Raw genomic sequence first — 22913 nt, forward strand, 5'->3', positions numbered from 1 at the left:
CGGCCTAAGAAATTTACTTCACAGACGATATGATTCGAAGTCGCAATGTGACCTCGTCCTATATTCATGGCTTTGTCATAAAATAAAGCTAACGCGCTGATAACTAGAACACATTTTGCGCGCAGCCGATCAATATTTTTTCTCGACGTTCACTTCGTATCCGACGTTAGAGGCTTTCTCCACCTCGACTGTACACGCTTGTTCACCAAGGATAATTGAACGTTCGATCATACATATGTAAAGACTCCTTCTCTGGCTACTGTTTTTTGTTTCAGCGCTTAGCCAGCAATGCCAAGGGCTAGAATAGACGTTGGCGAAACCCGGGGACGACGGTTAGCCACCATTTATATGAATATAAAACTAACAGCCATCGATCACATTACATAATTACTATACCTTCTGATTTTTGTTTGTTGTTTCTAATCTTTCAATAATTTGAAAAGTTATTTTTTTGTTGTACAATGTTCTAAAATATATGTCGACACGTCAACTTATTCTAGAAAGATTGATAATGTATGTGCCAAGTAAACTTGGAATTGCTAGGTCATATTACCTGTCGTGTACCCTGTGGATTTTGAAGTAAATGTAATTTGTCATACGTTTTGACGTCAAACCAGTGATAATTTAGATGTAGGTAATCTGCGTTAACACGTGAAAATGTTTTTTCGAATACCATTTGATCCTCTGGTGATTCGATAATATACGAGAAGTTTGCAGTGTACCAAAGCATAGTAAGCTTATTTTCAAAATACTGACAAAACAGAAGTCATTCGAGCTCTTCACAGTGAATTATGGGTTCGTTTCATACATTTTTATGTTGGATAAGTTCATTTAGTTCTTTTTCACTGTGAACAAAACTGGTTCAGCAACCAACAGTGAAAAAATGACTTCTCGCACATCGGCCCTACGGCACATACAAATTATAAGTCATTCCGTGCTTCACATGAAATTTGCATTTAGTTATCGCTTTAAGGTTGTTAACAATGTTTCCATATCTGTGGCCTGTATCACATAATTGGTTACCTGGTAACCTGCATCAAAACATCAAAAATGCTTTGTCTGGTCCCACTTTGTTGATACCGTTTTGTTATAACATTCATTTGTTCAGTTCTACTTAGATAACTTGTCGACGCTGACAACGTAAAAAGTTTGTTTCATTTTGTAATCCAATAGATCTGGCTTTTACTTAAGCATCACATCATTATGAAAGTTTTAAGTGCATGTGTTTTAGGGAAGAGAAAAAGCGATCAAGATCCCGCAGTCCTCCGGGTCCACCGATGCCATCTCAGGGTGCCACTGTGCCCATGCCTGCTCCTGGCAAAGTGACTCTCACGCTCAATCCATTCACAGGTGTCATAATGCTCTGCAGGCTCAATCATTAGTAGCTGTCTATATGACCTACCATAGCATTTTTGTTTGTAGTCTAGTAGGCCATGGTTTTTTAGTTGCTCATATTGAGTGATGCGGTTATTACTTGTAGGCTTACCATTCACACCCAAGTACAATGAACTCTTTAAGAGAAGAAGCCAACTACCTGTTTGGGAGTACAAGCACAAGTTTACCAACTTAATGAACACCACTCAGGTGTTTGTATTGGTAGGAGAGACAGGCTCTGGCAAAACTACTCAGGTTTGGTGATTGTTCTATTTATAATTATCAGCTAAATGTGTTTAGTTTTTGTGCTTAGCTTGATGAAAAGTTTTATATCTGTGATTCGTGATAATATTTGTCTAAGAGTGCAGCTGTAATTAATACTGGAGACAGTATTCATGCAGGCAACACTGGCTTAAATACATGTTTTTGTTGCTGTACCGTAGTCCTTCCGTAACAAGGTTTTTAGTTGTTCCCACTGCTTTGACAACCACCAGTCAAAAAGTTTCTGATTAGTAAAAAGTTAATTAGGCTATTGTATTTGTACTTGAAGGTTTACTTGCAACAAAATTCACATTACAGTTATTTGGTATCAAAAGATTTGAAGGAGTGCATACCATCCTCTGATAAACATGATGAGCCTGTTGGTCACATGTGATAGTTGTAAAATGCTGCAGAGATTGTTCGCGCTGTACGTGCGTCCTGTGCAGTGCATTAGCAAGAATTTCTTCCTTCACACAAATAGGAAATGAAAAAAATTGTCCTTGCAAAAATTTAACAATCTCGGAACATTTGTTAAAACCTTCCTGTGCATGCTCTACTTTGATAAATCAGGATTTTAAACGAGCAATTTTTTTAGATAATTTAGGTGGAAATGCGTGATTTTAATCTATTTACTAATGAACCTGATCTTGTAATTTTGCTTGATACTGTCACATGAAAGAAATAACAGGGTGGTGGTAATTAAAGTGCTCCGCAAGTAGGTTTCTATTTTACGAAGCTCGTACTCATGATGTTCGGTTTAGCATACCAACACTCTACCAACTGCACTAATCCAACCGCCTTCCAGCTATAAAGAGTAACCTTCACCATAATAAGTGCATTTGTGCAGTTTGAGTTTGTGACATACAAGATTCTCCTGTGAGGGGAAAGCTACAAGAGCAGACTCTACGGCGCAATCTAGAAAAGCAGGCCAACTTTAAGCAATGCCAAGCTCAATTGGAATTCTTAGAAATTCCATTTCCCATATACATGCGCAATGACCTACCGGATTAAAAACTCCAGAAAATGCATTCGCCTGCATTAAAGATGAACTAGCACGAAATTTTAGGGGATTTTATCAGAAAGTATCGAGATTTTTTTGTCATTTGCGATTGTTGCTGATGTTTGAAGGTGATCTCACTGCCAGAATAATTAAAGATTGAAATTGACAAAATGTGTTCGCTATTAAAATGCTCAAACAAAAAACAGGTTTTTTGTCAGGGCTGCAGTGGACAATTGCCTTCAATGAATGCATTTATGATTTGTTGTTGAAGATAAAAGAAATTCCCAGCAACGCCGTCTTGCTGCTAGCATAATTATATGGTGTTTTTGCAAAGGTCGCGTATCTTTCTAGTTATTTTCATGACTTTGAATTGTTAATAAAACCTGGTTTTTGTTCAGAATTACACAAAAAAATGATTTAAACACCAAACTGCGATGTGGTCTGCTGCTTACTGTTGATGCATTAAAAATTTGTGCTCTCAGGTATCCTTTAATGCGTGATTCTGTAAAAATAATAATTCTGTTAACAAATAATTTTCTGGCAAACTTGGGTCAAAGATGAGAAGACATTCTATTTGGTTCATTGCGTGTTTTAGTATAAAGTACCGCGTGTGCGGCTTTGGTTCAAGCCCGGTTCTATTGATGCACTGTTTTATATCCATTTGTAGATACCACAATGGTGTGTTGACTGGGTTCGTATGCAGACGCCGAAGAGAGGGGTAGCTTGTACCCAGCCCCGTAGAGTGGCAGCCATGTCGGTGGCTCAGAGAGTGGCAGAGGAAATGGATGTGGGACTGGGCCAGCAAGTCGGTTACAACATCCGATTTGAGGATTGTACTTCATCTAACACCCTTCTCAAGTAGGCATCTTCCTTCAGTCAGCACTCGTTGCCTCAGTACCTTTCCATTTGTTTGCACTGGCACTAACGATTAGCCAGTGCAAAATTTAGTGAGAATTTTATTAAAACCCACTTACCGTATTCATCTTAATTATGTGACATAATGCCAAGTTTATTGTATTTTTGGGTTATACAGTAGAACCTCTTCTTACAAAATTAATTTGTTCCGGAAGCCATTTCGTAAGTAGCAATTTTATAAATATAAACACATTTTTCCATATAAATGCCTAAATCCTGTATTGAACCGTTTTAAATCCCGCTTAGAATAAATGTTTTAAAAGTGTAAGCAAAACTGTCATCATACAAAAATGCAGAACTTGAATTGCTAGAAACTAAAGTTGTCCTACCGTTTATGTGACACAGGATAACTCCAAATTTTACAACGAATGGAAATGAAACGCTTGTTGCTAACGGTTTTCGCTAGTAAATGAAAGTGAGTCCAGTATGTTGTTCGTATCTCCAAAAAGTGAACGGACAAAAATATGAAACACACAAATCGGCCAAAATATGAAAGGCCTTTCATATCCAGAAAAAAATCATAACTTGGAGCACAATTTCTACCAAAGAACATTTAGTAACTGAAAATTTTTGTGCGTGGAGTCATTCATAAGTAAAGGTTCAACTGTACAAGCTTTTTGTAGGTGTGTTTTAGTTAGTGAGTTTATTTTTACAACCTACTTAGCACGTACATCTTAATTATGTGACATAATTCTAACTGTATTGCTTTTGGGTTATGCGAATATTTGATTCTATCTGCATTTAAAATGATTTTCAACACATGACTTTCAAAGTTTGTTTCAAGCATTATAGGTTCATCAGTGAATGTGAGGATATTATAGGTTCGTCAGTGAATGTGAGGATATTATAGGTTCGTCAGTGAATGTGAGGATATTATAGGTTCATCAGTGAATGTGAAGATGTTTAAAGTGAAAAATGAAAACAATGTTAGAAAAAGATAGCATAAGTTGATAAAAATGAGGTAAGTTAGTTATTGGTATAGTCCAAATAAGAGCCAAGTTATGCTGCATATCGATCTCACCACCTTTACCTCTGCACCATATATCTCCTGCACCCATAAACCTACATTCTCTTTTGCCTTTCTCTAAAGTACAATAATAATAACAACAGCCTCTTTATTAATTTTTTTTTAATTCATTGTTTTCAAATCTCTTATATGATACAATTGCTTTAATTTTATTATACGTAACAATCTACACCAGTTTTCACTGAATTAATATTGGTTTTAGAGATAATGGTTGAATTAGTGTTTCCTGATGTTAACTTGTTCCTACATAAAATAGAATGAATTAAAATCGTATTTTGACGTTTGACTGTATTACCTTTTTATCTGATATTCTTTTTGGAAGGCATGCTAAATTTGACGGGTTATTTTATTTTTTTAGGTATATGACAGACGGTATGTTGTTGCGTGAAGCTATGTCAGACCCTCTTCTAGAAAATTACGGTGTGATAATGTTGGATGAAGCTCACGAGCGAACCCTGGCTACAGACATTCTCATGGGGTTGCTTAAAGAGGTGGTGAAACAGAGGGCTGATCTCAAGCTCATTGTCATGAGTGCAACACTCGACGCTGGAAAATTTCAGGTTGACTTTTGGCACATCATTTCATATAAATGCATTTTGTTGTTATGATATTCTATGTCATAGTCCTGGTTCTTATTTAGTTAGGTTGCCGATGCGCATTGATGAATTGTATCATCTATTTAGCCGATGTGCCTATGCTGCAGGTACAACCATTATTATGCCTATCATACCTATCATATCATCATGCCTATTATTTGCCTACCACCATTATGTTAGTCTTCGGCAGCAGGGTAGGCGACTGCATAGCTGTAATTGCTCAAAGGTGCTTATCCCCATTGGATGAAGTTCTGACTTGCTTTTGTTTTTCCGGTTTTTACATTTCAGCTTCGCTCATAGACAATAACAGATTTCATAATCATCATTTGTAGCCTTTATTGTCATGAGTGAAAATATAATAGTAGACAGTAATATATGAAAAATCAAGAGGCCTCTATTGACAAATAAATGACAAAACTAATCAGGGGAACCAATCAAATCTAATCAATAATCTCAAGACTTATTCTAAATAGTTGTAGCACTCTAGTTTGTTTATAGCATGGTAGCTGATTGTGGACAAATTCGTTATAGAAAACATCTGAAAAGAACCATTACACCACATTCAGTGGCCAAAGTCGTTTTGAAAGTTTTTTTATGAAAATTTGTAAATTCTAAAAAATGTATGCTTCACCAAGAAATAAACTAAAGTTGCTAAAGTCTCCCTACTATCAAAATCAGCTATCTTATTTACAGTTACCTCCCTCTAAACCTAGTTCCATAATGTATCTCCCTTTCTTTTCACGTTGTAGACATACTTCGATGGGTGCCCTCTGCTAACTGTGCCTGGCAGAACACACCCTGTTGAGATATTCTATACACCTGAACCAGAACGTGATTACTTGGAGGCTGCAATCAGAACTGTTGTTCAGATACACATGTGTGAGGAAGAGGCGGGTGATGTACTGCTCTTTCTCACTGGCCAAGAGGTGAGTTTACTCATCACTATATTCGTTGCTTCTGGTATTTAGTTGTCTATTCTCTGGTCTCTCCCATTGCCATCCTGCAACAGGAAATAGAGGAGGCGTGCAAAAGGCTTCAGAGAGAGGTAGATAACCTTGGCAGTGAAATAGGAGAGATGATGTGTGTACCGCTCTACTCGACTCTTCCTCCTGCGCTTCAACAGCGCATTTTTGAACCAGCGCCAGCCAGCCGTCCAAACGGAGCCGTTGGAAGGAAATGTGTCATTTCTACAAATATCGCAGAGACTTCACTTACCATAGATGGTGTCGTCTACGTCATTGATCCTGGCTTTGCTAAACAAAAGGTATTACTGCTGTACTAATTATTATCATTATATCATGGAACACTCAGGAATGCGCTATTTTTGTGTGTTTTGTGAGAAGGGATGTATGTTTTAAAGACACTAGCGCATGCCAGAGTGGGCATGTTCATAAGATAGTTTTGTTGACAATTGCTTGTCATATCTCGTTGCTAAGCATTTTTACTAGTATTGACAATGTTATGTCATATATTACTAGCTCTAAGAGCCGGTTTAACAAATATTTAAGCATAATAGATGCAGTAATTACAAATCTGGTCAATTTTGAAATAGAAACAGTTTCTGTAAATCTGATGTTTATTTTAAACTCACAAGGGGTTTACTTTAGAAAGCCTATTTTTCATAATTCTTTTAAAATTTCATGAACCATTTCACGAATATTGAATTTGATGCTAGAAATTTTAAGGATTTATTAAATTGCAAACAAATTTTCATTTGATTGAGTAGTATTTTCAAAACACGCAGAGATCATAGATATAAAACTATCGATACCATCAACTTTTACACTAGTTATTAGGATAAACACAGTTTTGGTGTGTAACAGCTAGATGTGTCTATAAAAGGTACTTTTTTTCCTGTAATGTTTTGTTGTCAATTACCTTGTGTCACATGAATGCACAATCATAATGGCTCATCGTGGCACCAGTGGTAATTGTGACGAAAGCTAAAAGATTTACTCCAAAAGAAATTACTCCATAGTAATTTCTAAGCAGGTAGATTTGTTTTTATCATTCTGTGAAATAAACAGGTTTCGTAATATTCTCATGACCAGATGTCATTAATTTTGAAGAGTTACTGTTCTTTTTAAACTCATCAGGAATGAACCTTAGCTAGTTTCAAAACACTTGTAAATTAATAACATGGAAAGGAAATTGTTTGTTGCGCACATATAAATTGGTTTAAAAGCGACTCCCGTTATTTAGTTTTTGGTTTTTTTAGTAGTGCCAATATCCGGTTTTTCAGAAGATCATAAAAATGTATTGTTCCCATATTTATAACAGTTAAGTGTTGATATACTGAAATAATAATAGAGTGTAGGTAAATCGAATTTTTGTCAAACTAATATCAAACATATATTAATATGTTATTATTTCAAAAAACGTGATAATAACGCTAGCTTGTGATAAAATCGCACTTTTTTGAGCTCATTTTTCTCGGCCTTCAGTCTATTAAACATCCTGTAACAAGCTACATGTACAAGCGATGTTAAATAGCTTATCTATCTTTCAGAAAAGACAGATTAATTTGAAGGCTGAATTTAGAGAATAATGGGTTTTAAGACACCAATCTCTATAATTCTATATCGGGCTAAACATTCCCAACTTCCGTCCCTAAAAAGCTAGACTACGTCACATATTTATAGGCAGGGCTTGTTGTGTCGTTTACGACACCGATATTGAATCGCTGTAAAAAAGCCTTCAAAAACAAAAAATACTTTGAAAGTTAGTTAACCAATCTTTATTTTTAGTACAAAACTGAAATCAGCGTGTCTGATTTACCTAGGAACATACAATGAAAGCTGTTTGTGGCGGTTATGCTTTAAGATTTGTTTCATCATCACATATTTGGAGAACACTTTTTTCTGAAACCAAACTTTTCAACCAAGATCCACACACCCCCTTGCTATCGCCTCGCTATCTTCACTACAGTTTCCATTAAAAATCTAAAGACTAGAAATTCCCCTGTCATGCAGCCCACGACCAAAGTGATAATGGAAAAAGAAAGGGTACTGCCGGTTGAGAAATGCAATATTAGCAGTCAAATGGCACTGCAGTGCAATAGGAGAACTCCAATGGTAGCTGCAATGTACTGGGTGTTATTATGTACAACAAACAGCAGTAATAGAAGGAAAAGATTATATGTTTATATCTCACCCCTGCAATAGGAGAAATGCAATATTAGAAGTAAAATGGCAAGCTGCTGTGTAATATACACAGGCTGGGAGGGCTGTATATCATTGGTCATAGCAACCAATATCAAGAAGTTGTGATATTCATCTAGATTTCTGTATTTATATCAAAAAAATTATGCTGAATTTAAAAATCTAAACAGATTTTAGCTGGTTGTCATAGAAATAGATGTATATTTATAAGAGAATTTAGGCCTATTACGTAATTTTGCAGATATTAAAAATGGCTTGGCAGTACCGCGATATTGGGCACAGCCGCAGTATCATCAACAAAATCTTTAGAAAAATAATAACAGTAACATATTGCATACCATCGGTCACTATATACTTCGATCTTGTAAATTCGAATGATTATTCTTATAAATAAATATTGTAATAATCTTATAAGAATCGTTAGAAAAATATCATCGTCATTTCCTTTGCTTTCACTGCTTTGGACATCTGTTGGAATACCAAAGTACTCATTATAAGTGTCCAAAATGTCAGAGTCCGGTAGAATCAGCAAAAAAGAAACAATTAATTTTAAGTACTTTTACGTCAATTACAGAAACCTTCGGCAATTGGACAATGCCATAGACTGGTGAAATGTGCACGTTTTATTCGTGAAATGCGCTCAACCTAATGGTTCTATTCTCTGTTGCACGGCCTTATCGGCGTTTCATTGGCCGGTCTTAATTTTGATTAAAAAAGGTTTGTCAAGTTTTAATGGCGGTTTTAGGCCAAATTAATTTGTCTATTTATGTATAATCCGATCAGATGGGTTAGTTTTAGAATATTGCGTCAACTTTTCAAAAACTTGATAACATATTTCAACAGGTTTATATGTGTTTTGTATTATTATTATACTTGAATGATTCTACACAAAAATGGTTAAATTTTTTGATGGGATTTCGGTACTAGGGTTTGGTAACGGCCGTTGACGGATCATTTTTCGGGAGTTGTGTGCGCATATGCATTTATGATAAAGCTCTCAAACAATCGCTTCGCTCGTCTTTGGTCGTGGGATAACTCAAATATAAAAAAATATGTTCCGTGTGATTTTTAATGCTTTATTTAGCTCATATAAAGTTGTGTTCTGCTTATCGCGATATGTTTGGCTTACGTATGTCAAAAGCGTTGTTGCATCTAAGCCGTTGACAGAAAACATTAATTTGGTTTACATATCATCTCTCAGAATTTGGTGGATGTGATCAGCAAATCTTTTCATGAAATGTTTAAGTTAAAATGTTCTGTAAAAATAAACCTTTTCTTTTCCTTGGTTATTTTTGCTCATCAATATTCTTTGTATTACTGTACACTAATTTCAGGTGTATAACCCTCGTATTCGCGTTGAGTCTCTCCTGGTCTCAGCTATTAGTAAGGCTTCAGCGCAGCAGAGAGCTGGCCGGGCTGGTCGTACGAGGCCTGGTAAATGCTTCAGACTCTATACAGAAAAGGCATATAAAAATGAGATGCAAGATAACACTTATCCTGAGATACTGAGGTAAGAGGCGGTCAGCTTGAATCTGTATTTTATTTGCGTGACTGTTTTCAGCGTTTGCGTTCATTTGACCAGATGTGTGTCATGCGCAACATAGTCTCTCTGTATTGGCAGATCAAACCTGGGCAGTGTCGTCTTGCAGCTCAAGAAGCTAGGTATTGATGACTTGGTGCACTTTGACTTCATGGATCCACCAGGTAAGCATACACTCAATATCAACTTCTTCACCTTGTCTATTTCCTGTGCTGCCTTGACTGCTTCTTGATTCAGTAATTGATTTTACCTAACGCGGCTCATTGTCCCACGACCAAACAAGAGTGAAACGATTGATTGGGAGAATTATAATAAATGCACATGTGCACACAACTCCCGAAAAATTGTCCGTTAACGGCCGTCACCAAACCCTTGCAACGAAATCCTATCAACAAATTTAACTATTTTTCAGTAAAGTCGTTTAAGTATAATAATGATACAAAACGCATATAAACCTATTTAAATATGTTACCAAGACTTTGAGAGGTTACCGCAAATTCCTAAAACTAACCCATCTGATCGGATTATACATAAATAGACAGATTTATTAGGACGAAAATCGTCACAAAACGCTTGAAAAGCTTGGTTTAATAAAAGTTAAGACCGGAAATTGAAACGCCGAGCGACAGAGAATAGAACGATAAAGTCTTGCCACAAATCGCTTGAACAGCTTGGTTTATTAATAGTTTCGACCAACCTACGAAACGCCAATAAAGCCGTGCGACAGATAGTAGAACTGTTTACTGTGTACTGTTTGAGGCGTAGACCGATTTACAGGTACAAAAATGTGGTAAACAGTTTATCAGCCTACGTTTTTGTCCAATTACCGAAGGTTTTTCAAATTATCTAGAACATCAGCCAGATTTCTTTACATCTTATCTACAAGGTAGGGTGTTACTACAACGCCCTTTTATGACAAGAATATTTCTTTATTTCACTCCAGTTTGCATAAAACTTCCAGACGTGTAAATGCCAACGCTTGCTCTCTGTTACATAACACTGTCAAAACCATTCTACATTCATCACAACACAACCAACTTTCAAACTGTATATTACACATCATTTTGCCGTTTAACTTTTAATATTGCATTTCAGAGATATAATAAACATATTTCCTTATTGTTGGTATTGTTGTTGTCAGTTAAATTACGTACAGTAGGTTAGGTCTACAGCTTGAATTAATATTTATTTTAACCAACAACCAACTTTCAAATTGTGTATTACACGGCAGCTTGCCATTTTACTTTTAATATTGCATTTCAATATAATAAGAGATTTAATAAACATATTTCATTATTGCTGTTGGTAGTTAAATTACGTACAGTAGTTTAGGTCTACAGCTTGAATTAATATTTATTTTATTATTGTAAAACATAAGTTTGAGATAGTTAAATATTTATTTTATTAATATTTATTTCTGTTACATTTCTGTTGCGCTTTTTTAGAGTCGTGCTCCCTCAAATTTATTTTATATCATCTCAAACAAGTCTCATTTACATTATACTCTGTCAATTCTTGCTGAGAACTACTTTTTCAACAACCAACAGTACTCTTTCTTTTTTCCATTATTACTTTGGTCGTGGGCTGTATGACAGTGGAATTTCTAGTAATATTGTTAAAATTGTGCCCCAAATGTTTCATGTCTGATTGTTGACCTGTTGGCTCAAACAAATGAGCATATATAAGCTCGTCCTTTATTGGCTATTGTATTCTGCTGAGCGAACTATTTTAAACAATATCAAGTAGAAAAATGCTAAAGAAATCTCTCATGATGATCTGGTCAGCCATGCGCATATTATACTCTGTGTTGAGACTGTACATTATGTGACAGCACCTGAGACCCTTATGAGAGCCCTTGAGCTACTCAACTACCTCGCAGCCATAGATGACAATGGAGAACTAACGGAGCTAGGCAGTATGATGGCCGAGTTCCCTCTTGACCCACAGTTGGCTAAGATGGTCATTGCCAGTTGTGACTTCACTTGTTCAAATGAGATCCTTTCTATCACAGCCATGCTCTCCGGTAAGCATTAGATAAAATAGCTTGCCTTTTCTGTAGCACTGTTACACTGGCACTATCACAGTCAAGCACCTACCTAGGATCGCCTCAGCATAGCCATTCCTTTTCTATTGCTAGATGTAAAATTTGTCTAACTATTTTACTCAACACTCGAAGTAACTTCCAGCGCAGGATGTTTTTAAATCACTTAAACTGTTCCAGTTATGTAGATGCAAGAGAACAATTATTAAAAGTTTAAAATAATACGTAGAAAGGGTGTAATATATAAATTCAGTTGCGAGTTAACTTTATCTAGTTCAAGTTAGGGTAAGTTAGGCTACTTGTTTCAATTATTACCCATGTGGGCTTGCGCATCGCCAAGTCCACATTTCTTTTCATTTTCATTGCGACTATATTGTCGTTTAGCGATAATGGGAAGAGCGACTGTTATGTCGCCACACGAGCGTTTTTAAAAAGTGACTTCTAGTTTGCTTATTGCCGGTTTTGTTCAAATCTTTTACCGATAGTAAACTGCAATAGATTGGCTTCTGTTAGTAACAAAAGACAAACTGTTTGGTAAAAAAAATAGTTGTTTTTACAATACTAAACAAACGAAAAATCTGAAAAAATAACTTGTAAATAAAATTTGGAATTTTGTTTGTAGATTTTTTCTGCTTTTGTTTCTACTTTCTCAATGTTTTCCTAAGGTACAACATTTTTTTTTACTGTCATGGCGACCTTAAACGAAATTATCAATATTCCTCTAATGCTGCAAGTAGTATTACTGTTAGTACTAGCGTTAATAGGATGAGAGACAACTAGAGAGACAGTTATATGAAGCAATGACTTAACACATTTATTTGTATTCACCTGTATCATAGAAGCATAACACAAGTCTACAATATTATGAATAAGAGTGTATCAATGATTGTTTGTAAATCAATTTATGAAAATTTAATTCGTTCAGGGTGCCCAAAATAGCCCCAAAATTAGCATGCGAAAGCTAAGGTAAAGTAACAATGGAAACCTCTTTTTGCTTCTTTGTACTTTATTAATTAGCTTTGTAACATGTAGTTTATATATTTGAATATTATGCTCAGTTATTAACTGAAGTATTTTGGAACTGTACAACGAATTAAATGAATTGCACTGTATTCTTACACAAATATTTTCTCCAACATCTAAAGCAAATCTTTGAACAAATTGACTTGGTATGTAGAGGTTTAACTGTGAATTATTTGTTAGAATGTAGGGCGAGAAAGTGCTGCAAATAAATATTCAGCCCAGGCCTACCAGCCTTTTCGTTTGAAGTAAATAGAGCTACGATACAGTATTTTCACCGTCTGAATGTCAATAGGTCAACCGTGATCGCTTAAATTATACATTTTTGGAAGCCACTTGGAACACGCCCGTCAAGTGTAGGCCATGCATTCCTATTTAACAGAAACAGTTTGAACTAAACAGAAATAATAATAATTGACTTACATAGATTCCGAGGAAGAATATGATTGTCATAATGAATACAAAGTTCACCCTGCAGCGTGGAACTTTGGTTTCACAGTATTATTTTGATAAACAATGTTCTCGAATAAGATTACGATTTACAGCAAAATTATTATTAATACTTCAATTATATTGCTAAAAGTTGCACTTGAGGCCAATTGGCACACAGCATAAAATGATAGCAATTGATCAATAGTTAAGCTGATCTACATGTACTTGCGAACATTCGGGTGAAGTTGTAAACACAAAACAGCTTTAATATCTCAATCCGTGTCTGAAGCGGTTAATAATAGGCGGCAGCGTGTAGTTGGGGTACAACTAATGGGTGATGTGCTGTAGTCCAGTTGCTTGTAGTAGGTGATACCATCTGTCCCTCTGTATTGCTGACCTCTACTTGACAATAACAACTGGCACGATCGGACCCGTCGGTCCGCCGTCTTCATATGTTTAGTGCCCCAGTGTTTCGTGAGACCAAACGAAGCCAAGAAACAAGCGGATGAGGCCAAGATGAGATTCGCACACATAGATGGTGATCATCTGACCTTGCTAAATGTCTACCACGCCTTCAAGCAAAGTAAGCCAGTACAATACAGGATAGTACATGCTAGCTCTTAATGTTAGTAGGCTCGCTTGAGCAAATGACAAAACAAGCCCGTGTATGTTAAAACTCTTCCATGATAAGGATGGATTTATGTTCTAGCTTTATTTCAGTGTAAGTTTAAATAAATTAATAGATTCTAACAAGTAGCTCTCAAGACATCATTACTAATAGACTAATCAGGATTATAGATATACACACAAGCAAAAAATGTTCCCAATAATTGTTTTCCCCACTTCACTTGCATGTTTTCAGATCATGACGATCCACAGTGGTGTTACGACAACTTCATCAACTTTCGATCTTTGAAAAGTGCAGATAATGTGAGAAACCAGTTGGCTCGCATCATGGACAGATTTAACCTGCGTCGCACTAGTACAGACTTCACAAGCCGCGAGTATTATATCAACATAAGGAAAGCTCTAGTATCTGGCTTTTTTATGCAGGTGATATGTCTCTCCCACTCTTGCCATCTCTAGTAGCTATGTGCTACTTCATATGTCTCTCCCACTCTTACCATCTCTAGTAGCTATGTGCTACTTGATATGTCTCTCCCACTCTTACCATCCCTAGTAGCTATGTGCTACTTGATATGTCTCTCCCACTCTTGCCATCTCTAGTAGCTATGTGCTACTTGACATGTCTCTCCCACTCTTGCCATCTCTAGTAGCTATGTGCTACTTGATATGTCTCTCCCACTCTTGCCATCTCTAGTAGCTATGTGCTACTTCATATGTCTCTCCCACTCCTGCCATCTCTAGTAGCTATGTGCTACTTGATATGTCTCTCCCACTCTTACCATCCCTAGTAGCTATGTGCTACTTGATATGTCTCTCCCACTCTTACCATCTCTAGTAGCTATGTGCTACTTCATATGTCTCTCCCACTCCTGCCATATCTAGTAGCTATGTGCTACTTGATATGTCTCTCCCACTCTTGCCATCTCTAGTAGCTATGTGCTACTTGATATGTCTCTCCCACTCTTACCATCCCTAGTAGCTATGTGCTACTTGATATGTCTCTCCCACTCTTACCATCTCTAGTAGCTATGTGCTACTTGATATGTCTCTCCCACTCTTGCCATCTCTAGTAGCTATGTGCTACTTGATATGTCTCTCCCACTCTTACCATCCCTAGTAGCTATGTGCTACTTGAGATGTCTCTCCCACTCTTACCATCCCTAGTAGCTATGTGCTACTTGATATGTCTCTCCCACTCCTGCCATCTCTAGTAGCTATGTGCTACTTCATATGTCTCTCCCACTCCTGCCATCTCTAGTAGCTATGTGCTACTTCATATGTCTCTCCCACTCCTGCCATCTCTAGTAGCTATGTGCTACTTGAGATGTCTCGCCCACTCTTACCATCTCTAGTAGCTATGTGCTACTTGAGATGTCTCTCCCACTCCTGCCATCTCTAGTAGCTATGTGCTACTTGAGATGTCTCGCCCACTCTTACCATCTCTAGTAGCTATGTGCTACTTGAGATGTCTCTCCCACTCCTGCCATCTCTAGTAGCTATGTGCTACTTCATATGTCTCTCCCACTCCTGCCATCTCTAGTAGCTATGTGCTACTTGAGATGTCTCGCCCACTCTTACCATCTCTAGTAGCTATGTGCTACTTGAGATGTCTCTCCCACTCCTGCCATCTCTAGTAGCTATGTGCTACTTCATATGTCTCTCCCACTCCTGCCATCTCTAGTAGCTATGTGCTACTTCATATGTCTCTCCCACTCCTGCCATCTCTAGTAGCTATGTGCTACTTGAGATGTCTCGCCCACTCTTACCATCTCTAGTAGCTATGTGCTACTTGAGATGTCTCTCCCACTCCTGCCATCTCTAGTAGCTATGTGCTACTTCATATGTCTCTCCCACTCTTACCATCTCTAGTAGCTATGTGCTACTTCATATGTCTCTCCCACTCCTGCCATCTCTAGTAGCTATGTGCTACTTGAGATGTCTCTCCCACTCTTGCCATCTCTAGTAGCTATGTGCTACTTGAGATGTCTCTCCCACTCTTACCATCTCTAGTAGCTATGTGCTACTTGATATGTCTCTCCCACTCCTGCCATCTCTAGTAGCTATGTGCTACTTCATATGTCTCTCCCACTCCTGCCATCTCTAGTAGCTATGTGCTACTTGAGATGTCTCGCCCACTCTTACCATCTCTAGTAGCTATGTGCTACTTGAGATGTCTCTCCCACTCCTGCCATCTCTAGTAGCTATGTGCTACTTCATATGTCTCTCCCACTCCTGCCATCTCTAGTAGCTATGTGCTACTTGAGATGTCTCTCCCACTCTTGCCATCTCTAGTAGCTATGTGCTACTTGAGATGTCTCTCCCACTCTTACCATCTCTAGTAGCTATGTGCTACTTGATATGTCTCTCCCACTCTTACCATCTCTAGTAGCTATGTGCTACTTGATATGTCTCTCCCACTCTTGCCATCTCTAGTAGCTATGTGCTACTTGATATGTCTCTCCCACTCCTGCCATCTCTAGTAGCTATGTGCTACTTGAGATGTCTCTCCCACTCTTACCATCTCTAGTAGCTATGTGCTACTTGATATGTCTCTCCCACTCTTACCATCTCTACTAGCTATGTGCTACTTGTTTCCCATTTGACTTCACCAATTATGTATCTTCAAAATTTTAACACGATTTTGACTCATTGAAAAATCACATCTATTTTGTCAACAAGTACAATTTTTCAAAATGTAATTTAGATTCGTCTGCCTCTTTCCTCTATTTAAATTACTTGATGATTAGATAGCAATCACCGGATAGTCTAATTATTTTTCTGTTGATTTGAAAGTGCATTAGACACCTTTGCTACTAAATTTGGACTAGAGTGCTTCATATTGTTTGTTGCAAAACTTTATTCTCTGCTCAACTGATACACGATCCCAAAATTTTTTGCTGCAAGTTATAGTTATTTACACATAAAGTAAACTGACAAAAATACAGTTATTTTCTGCCAAAAAAATTCTCGCGAGCAGTGTTCATTGAATACCATCACATGGAGATCACACAAAAAGCTCAGCTTGTTCCATTGGTAAAATAAATACTCAAGCTTATGATACCTGTTGGCGATTGTTGTGAAATAAACATCAGATTCAAGGGCTATCGAGTGTGTGCATGTATGAACATGTTGATAAATTGCCATAATACATCCATACACAGCTGGGTTTCCAGTGCTATAGCTGTTTGTACATTAGCTAGCAGTCTGTTATTAACTTTTGACCTATTTTTGTACCTCGCAATTTGTTTCACAAATGGGCATATTGACTGATCTGTTCAACGTTATTATTGCTTATTAGCATATTTTAGTTAGTTCCGCGTGACAAAAAAAACTACACTCGATCTGCTCTGATAGGTAATTGCAGCTGTACAATCTTTTTGAAAATGATTTAGTTTCAACAGCAGTTTGGACAAAAATAAGTTGCATAAGCTGATCAATATTTTGGCAGAAGCTGATAGATAATCAGCCAGCGTACACGCAGCTTACGAAATGTTTTGGGACTCTATTCCACCTTTTTTATTCTTTATCGTTAACTACACTGATAGTCATGCAAAATTATGTTTGTTGTACTTTCACAATGTTCAATTATTAGCATCATCGTTGTTATATCCCGATTCTAAGAGATTAGAATGCTATAAAAGGCTTCTGGCCCTCTGTACCGATATGGTTTCCCATAGGTTGCTCATCTTGAAAGAACCGGTCACTACCTGACTGTTAAGGACAACCAGATAGTACAGCTGCACCCTTCGACTTGTCTTGATCACAAACCAGAGTGGGTCCTCTACAACGAATTTGTCCTCACCACCAAAAACTACATTCGCACAGTGACAGACATAAAGGCGGAGTGGTCAGTTTTACCATAGCCATTTGAGTTGGTCAAATACATGAATTTATGTTAATGTGTGAGGAGCGTTGTTCACTTCAATGCTTTGTATGCAACAGATTTGTGTTTAGAAATTGTGTCACGGTGTCTGTTTGCAGAAAGGCTGGTGGCATAATACGCATGTCGACAGTTCAGAGCTCAGACGTTTTTTTGTAATGTCTGACCTTGTCGTTGTTTCTAAATAACTTATTGTTGCAATGGGAAAGAGGCAGTTCGTGTTGCTCATCGAGTTGAACCTCAAATTCATACATGTTTTTAAGCCAGGTGTGACATTATTACACGAGTATTTTCATTGCCACTGTCCGCGACACACATTTTCTGCTAAAAGGTCGATGTATGAGAAGATGAATTGAAAAATTGCCTGTTAAAGTTGATAGTCGTTGGATTTTACAAATGTAACAATTACGATTTATATGTCGATCTTATCGAGTATTTCACACGGTCTTATGATATATTTTTATTTAAATCTTAAAGTATTTCACACGAAAAAGACTTGGCTCTCCAGTATTATTCTGGTTGTTGCCAAATGTAGTCGTACCACCGCAAACGACAAGTATTACCAAAAAAGGCAATCAATTCAAAACACCAAAATTATGCAATCCATGCCACGCGGATGACTGGTACAATTATTTTTTTGGTATGTATTAATACATGCATCAATTCAGTACAGTTATTACCCTGATATGCATCAATACATACATCAATACAGTAGTTATTACTCTGATATGCATCAGTACATGCATCAATTCAGTACAGTTATTACCCTGATATGCATCAATACATACATCAATACAGTAGTTATTACTCTGATATGTATCAATACATACATCAATTCAGTACAGTTATTACTCTGATATGCATCAATACATACATCAATACAGTACAGTTATTACTCTGATATGCATCAATACATGCATCAATACAGTACAGTTATTACTCTGATATGCATCAATACATACATCAATACAGTAGTTATTACTCTGATATGCATCAATACATGCATCAATACAGTACAGTTATTACTCTGATATGCATCAATACATACATCAATACAATACAATTATTACTCTGAGATAATTGCTTATGTCGTCAAGGAAAATATGTTAACCTTGACCCAACTTGTGGGTACAAAAATATACATATGATTATTGCAAGGTGGAAAATGATGGTTTTAACTGTCAGGTATTATCTTCTGTTTTACTGATGATCTCCTCATTACTTGCAATTGTTCAACACTAAAGTAATAAAATCTTTTAGTAACTTGAGGCTCGACGCTGTTCTTAAACTTGCTGTTCCTAAACTGTTCTCATTTTGCTTAGTTGTACAGAGCACCCTCGGGATGCGATCACTCTGTTATGCAGCTTTTTTTACGAAGTGGAGCATAATGATTTTTTCACCTCACCATACCAATGCAACAAAGTTTTTTCATACGTTCAAATAACAATAACAAAAACGTCGAAATGCTGTTAGCCCGAAAACATTTTCACAATGCCTCAAAGAGACACGATGACCAATTTTTCTCGGTACATCATTTCTCGTGTGTAAAATAATAATATTTCTCTTTAAAACCAGTAGCTAAGTTGGAGTTGTGATCTCTTCAAACAGAAGGTCTGTGGTTAACCCTTTCGCTACTAAAGACGCATTTATGCGTTTTCTAGGGTTGAGTGCCACAGACGCATTTTGTCGATTTTCCCAGCAATTACGTAGTAACTTCATTTTAATATTCGTTGACAACATAACCAACGGTCCTTAGGACTTTTATAATATTGACTACGTTGTCCGAAGATATCTCTATAAAATTAGCCTAAAATCACAGAGCAATTTTGAACTTTTGTTTGAGAACTACCCATCTAGAAACGAACAATTTTTGTGTAAGTTCATCAAGTACCACGCGAGTCAAAAAACAGGTAATAAGTTATGTTGATGACATTATAGCCAATTCAGATTCAGATTTTCGTGATTATACAGATAATTAAAGTAGCAGCACTGTCTCTGATAGTGGTGAAAGTAATAGTTTTGTAAGAGTAAGGAACATTGTGGAGGATCGTTTTAGCTTTGCATCGTTCGTTGCTTCACATAGCTTTATCATCGCATAAAGTATAGATCCATTGAATTTTTGCATAGCAATGTTGGTTAAAATTTTGGCAAAATAAAATATGTAACAAACATGTTCTAGATAGAGATTGAGATTGAAAAATACTGTATAGATGACATGAAGCAATATCGGTAATTTTCGGTAAAATGGCTGGCACTAGGCCGATAGCCGAATTTGTACATGGTTGGCAGTGAAAGGGTTAAACAACTTTTCCTAACCTGCTAACAAAAATTCGCTTATTACGTAATAAACAGAACATTTTCGAGAGCAGCATCGCTCGGGCTTTCTTGGCGAATTAGGTTGAGAAAGGTTTTAATGAGGTTGGTTAAAAGTTATAATGGAAACAAAGCCGGAAACTGATAAGTGATGAAAAGTTGAAGTTCAATAAAATAATTAAAAATTAATACTAAAACTTAGCTGTAAGTGTGTGTTCAGCAAGCTAAATTCATGTAAGTTAAATTCAAAATTTATGTTATACGACATCTCAAAGGTAAAAACTCTCTACGGTGCGTACTGCCCATCTTAGCACATTGTAATGTTATATTTCAATGCAGATTATGACCATTAAATACACTAAAGTTACTGTAGGTAACTATAGTTACTAAGGTTAACATACTATTTTCTTACTAATTTTTAATATGTACAGTACTTATAAAAAAATTTTATGATTTTTATGAGGGGATGTTTGCATTGTACAATTACTATGGTTTCTATACCCCTGCATACAATGTCTTTGCTATACAATGCCAACCCTGGAACGGATTAACATCGTATCCTTAGGATGCACTGGAATTTAGTTTTAATCTTTATAGTTCTTATATCAACCAAGCCTTGGTGCTTTGCATCCACCTCTTACAGATCAGGCAACTTGGCAAGTGTTGGATTGAAGCCAGTTTGATCGTTTGCTCTGTGCGTGTTCATCCAGTAATTCACCTCGTCTCGCTTTCAGGCTAATAAAGATTGCCCCGCAGTACTATGACATGGGAAACTTTCCACAGTGTGAAGCTAAACGAGTCTTAGAGAGAATCATTGCCAAGATAGAAACTAAGAAATTTGCAGACTCGCATGGTGCCCGTGCTTCTTACTAAGCTATGTCAACAAGCACCAGATTCACATGACATGCCTCTTACTAAGGGATGTCAACAAGCACCAGATACACATGACATGCCTCTTACTAAAGGATGTCAACAAGCGCCAGATACACATGACACGCCTCTTACTAAGCTATGTCAAATGATATAAAATTGTTACATGTGGGTAGTGATTTCTAGTTTCATTGATCGAGCTAAAGAAAGGGAGCTGCTGTCATTAAACTGTCAGTAGCGGATACTCGTACTTGTTTTCCAGGTGTTGTAAATATTGTCAACTGGTTGATGAATAAAGTCACCAAATAGAGACAGTTAGATATTATTAACACATTGGTTTCGGTTTCCCAAGTCCTTACATATAAAGATGCTACTTTCTGATCGAGTATTCGACAAAAGGTAGTTAGTAAATGCATATATTTCAGGAACTTGGTTTACAACCACTAATGAAGAACTCTTATCAAGGCAATGAGTAATAAAATAATCACAAACCAGTTATCCATGACACAATGTTCTTTGATTCTCACCGCGGACATACGTACTAAATTTGTTTCTGCTCTCCCTTAGATGAAACATTCGTATTTCTAGTAGTTAAACGTGGACCGCGCTTGACTACTATTTTTCGTCTTCTTCGGCTAGTATGATTTTTCCGAATTAGTAGTCCTATTATCAGTACGAACAAGATGGCTGCTATTGCTGTTGCAATAATTGGCCAAGTAATGTTGTTGTTGTTGTTCTCTTTCTTCTCTACAATAAATGATGGTGGTACTGTTACATATTCAAGGAAATGATTTTCATCATATGGCTAAATTTGAACATACAGTGCAGGAAATACCGGGCTGCCAAAGAAAAGTCTCTGAATTCTCTGCATGGGAAAAGTATGATTGGCCATCATAAAATAGGGGTACATATACCCAAATAACTTGCACAAGGGTTATGGCACAATACCTTTAACATCACATTTTGGGCATGCTCAATTTATTGATTGATGCATTAGCTATATAGCTTTTGAAGCAGTAAGGCTGCTGACTAAAATCTGGGCATTATTATGTAAACCTATTCACACTGATACAGAGTGCAAATGCTGAAAAAGCTAGCGAAAATAATCAAAGGCATATGGCTGCAAACAAAAAATTTGCAAATGTCTTAAGACTTTTATAGATTTGCTATTATATTTTAGGTTAGGTTATTTATAACATTTTATAGATATGCTACACTCAGCGTTTCACTAAAAAATTCATTTTTTACAACTAGAAAAGTCAACACACGCTTTGATGGATGGTAGTTATGGAAGCCATTGTAAAAGTAGCAATGCTATTGGCCAGATGGTGAAATGTTGTTAGCTAGCTTTATCATATTGCTAGCCTGCTTGCGCAACTGAAAACACTAAATTCAAACAACGTCGATCATTTTTATTAGTATGGTGGATTTTAACATGATTGAGTCTTCCTAACAAGTGAGAAAAGCTTTCTAGCTGTTGAATGCGTTGTTCATAGTGTTCCTCAATGGTACAGTAGCATGTTTGCCGATGGCTAGCCAAAGCCGGAAAATCATAGTTATACTGTGCAGCGATTTTGCTACCAAAGGGAAAGTAACCTCGCTTCCTCAGCCTCCTGATAACTGCAAACCTGAAGATCAGTGTACTCAAGCTCTCTTTATCAAATCACCAAATGTGTTCTCAATACAGATTTGCTAAACAGATGTTGAAACAAAGTTGTCTTGCATGTATTTTTAAATTGTCAAACTTTTTTGTATATTTTAACAGTACTAAAACTGCAAATGGATTTTCATGGTTTCTCAAGTACAGTAAGCTATCCAGTCCCATCCTAGTTACTGATCTACTATTATAACACGCA

General features: G+C 36.8%; 1 protein-coding gene across 1 annotated transcript; it reads left to right on the forward strand.

Moving 5' to 3' along the window:
* The first annotated feature begins 144 nt into the window (after positions 1-144).
* Positions 145-21382, forward strand: LOC137395334 (putative pre-mRNA-splicing factor ATP-dependent RNA helicase PRP1). Its single transcript, XM_068082221.1, has 14 exons — positions 145-332; positions 1232-1350; positions 1481-1629; positions 3303-3493; positions 4936-5137; positions 5923-6099; positions 6183-6437; positions 9669-9844; positions 9956-10038; positions 11706-11897; positions 13828-13950; positions 14230-14420; positions 17672-17841; positions 20922-21382. The coding sequence occupies exons 1-14, from the start codon at positions 289-291 to the stop codon at positions 21058-21060; spliced, it is 2211 nt and encodes a 736-aa protein (XP_067938322.1). The 5' UTR covers positions 145-288; the 3' UTR covers positions 21061-21382.
* The last annotated feature ends 1531 nt before the right edge of the window (positions 21383-22913 follow it).

This window comes from Watersipora subatra, chromosome 1, assembly GCF_963576615.1.
Source record: "Watersipora subatra chromosome 1, tzWatSuba1.1, whole genome shotgun sequence".
Taxonomy (NCBI): Eukaryota; Metazoa; Bryozoa; class Gymnolaemata; order Cheilostomatida; family Watersiporidae; genus Watersipora; species Watersipora subatra.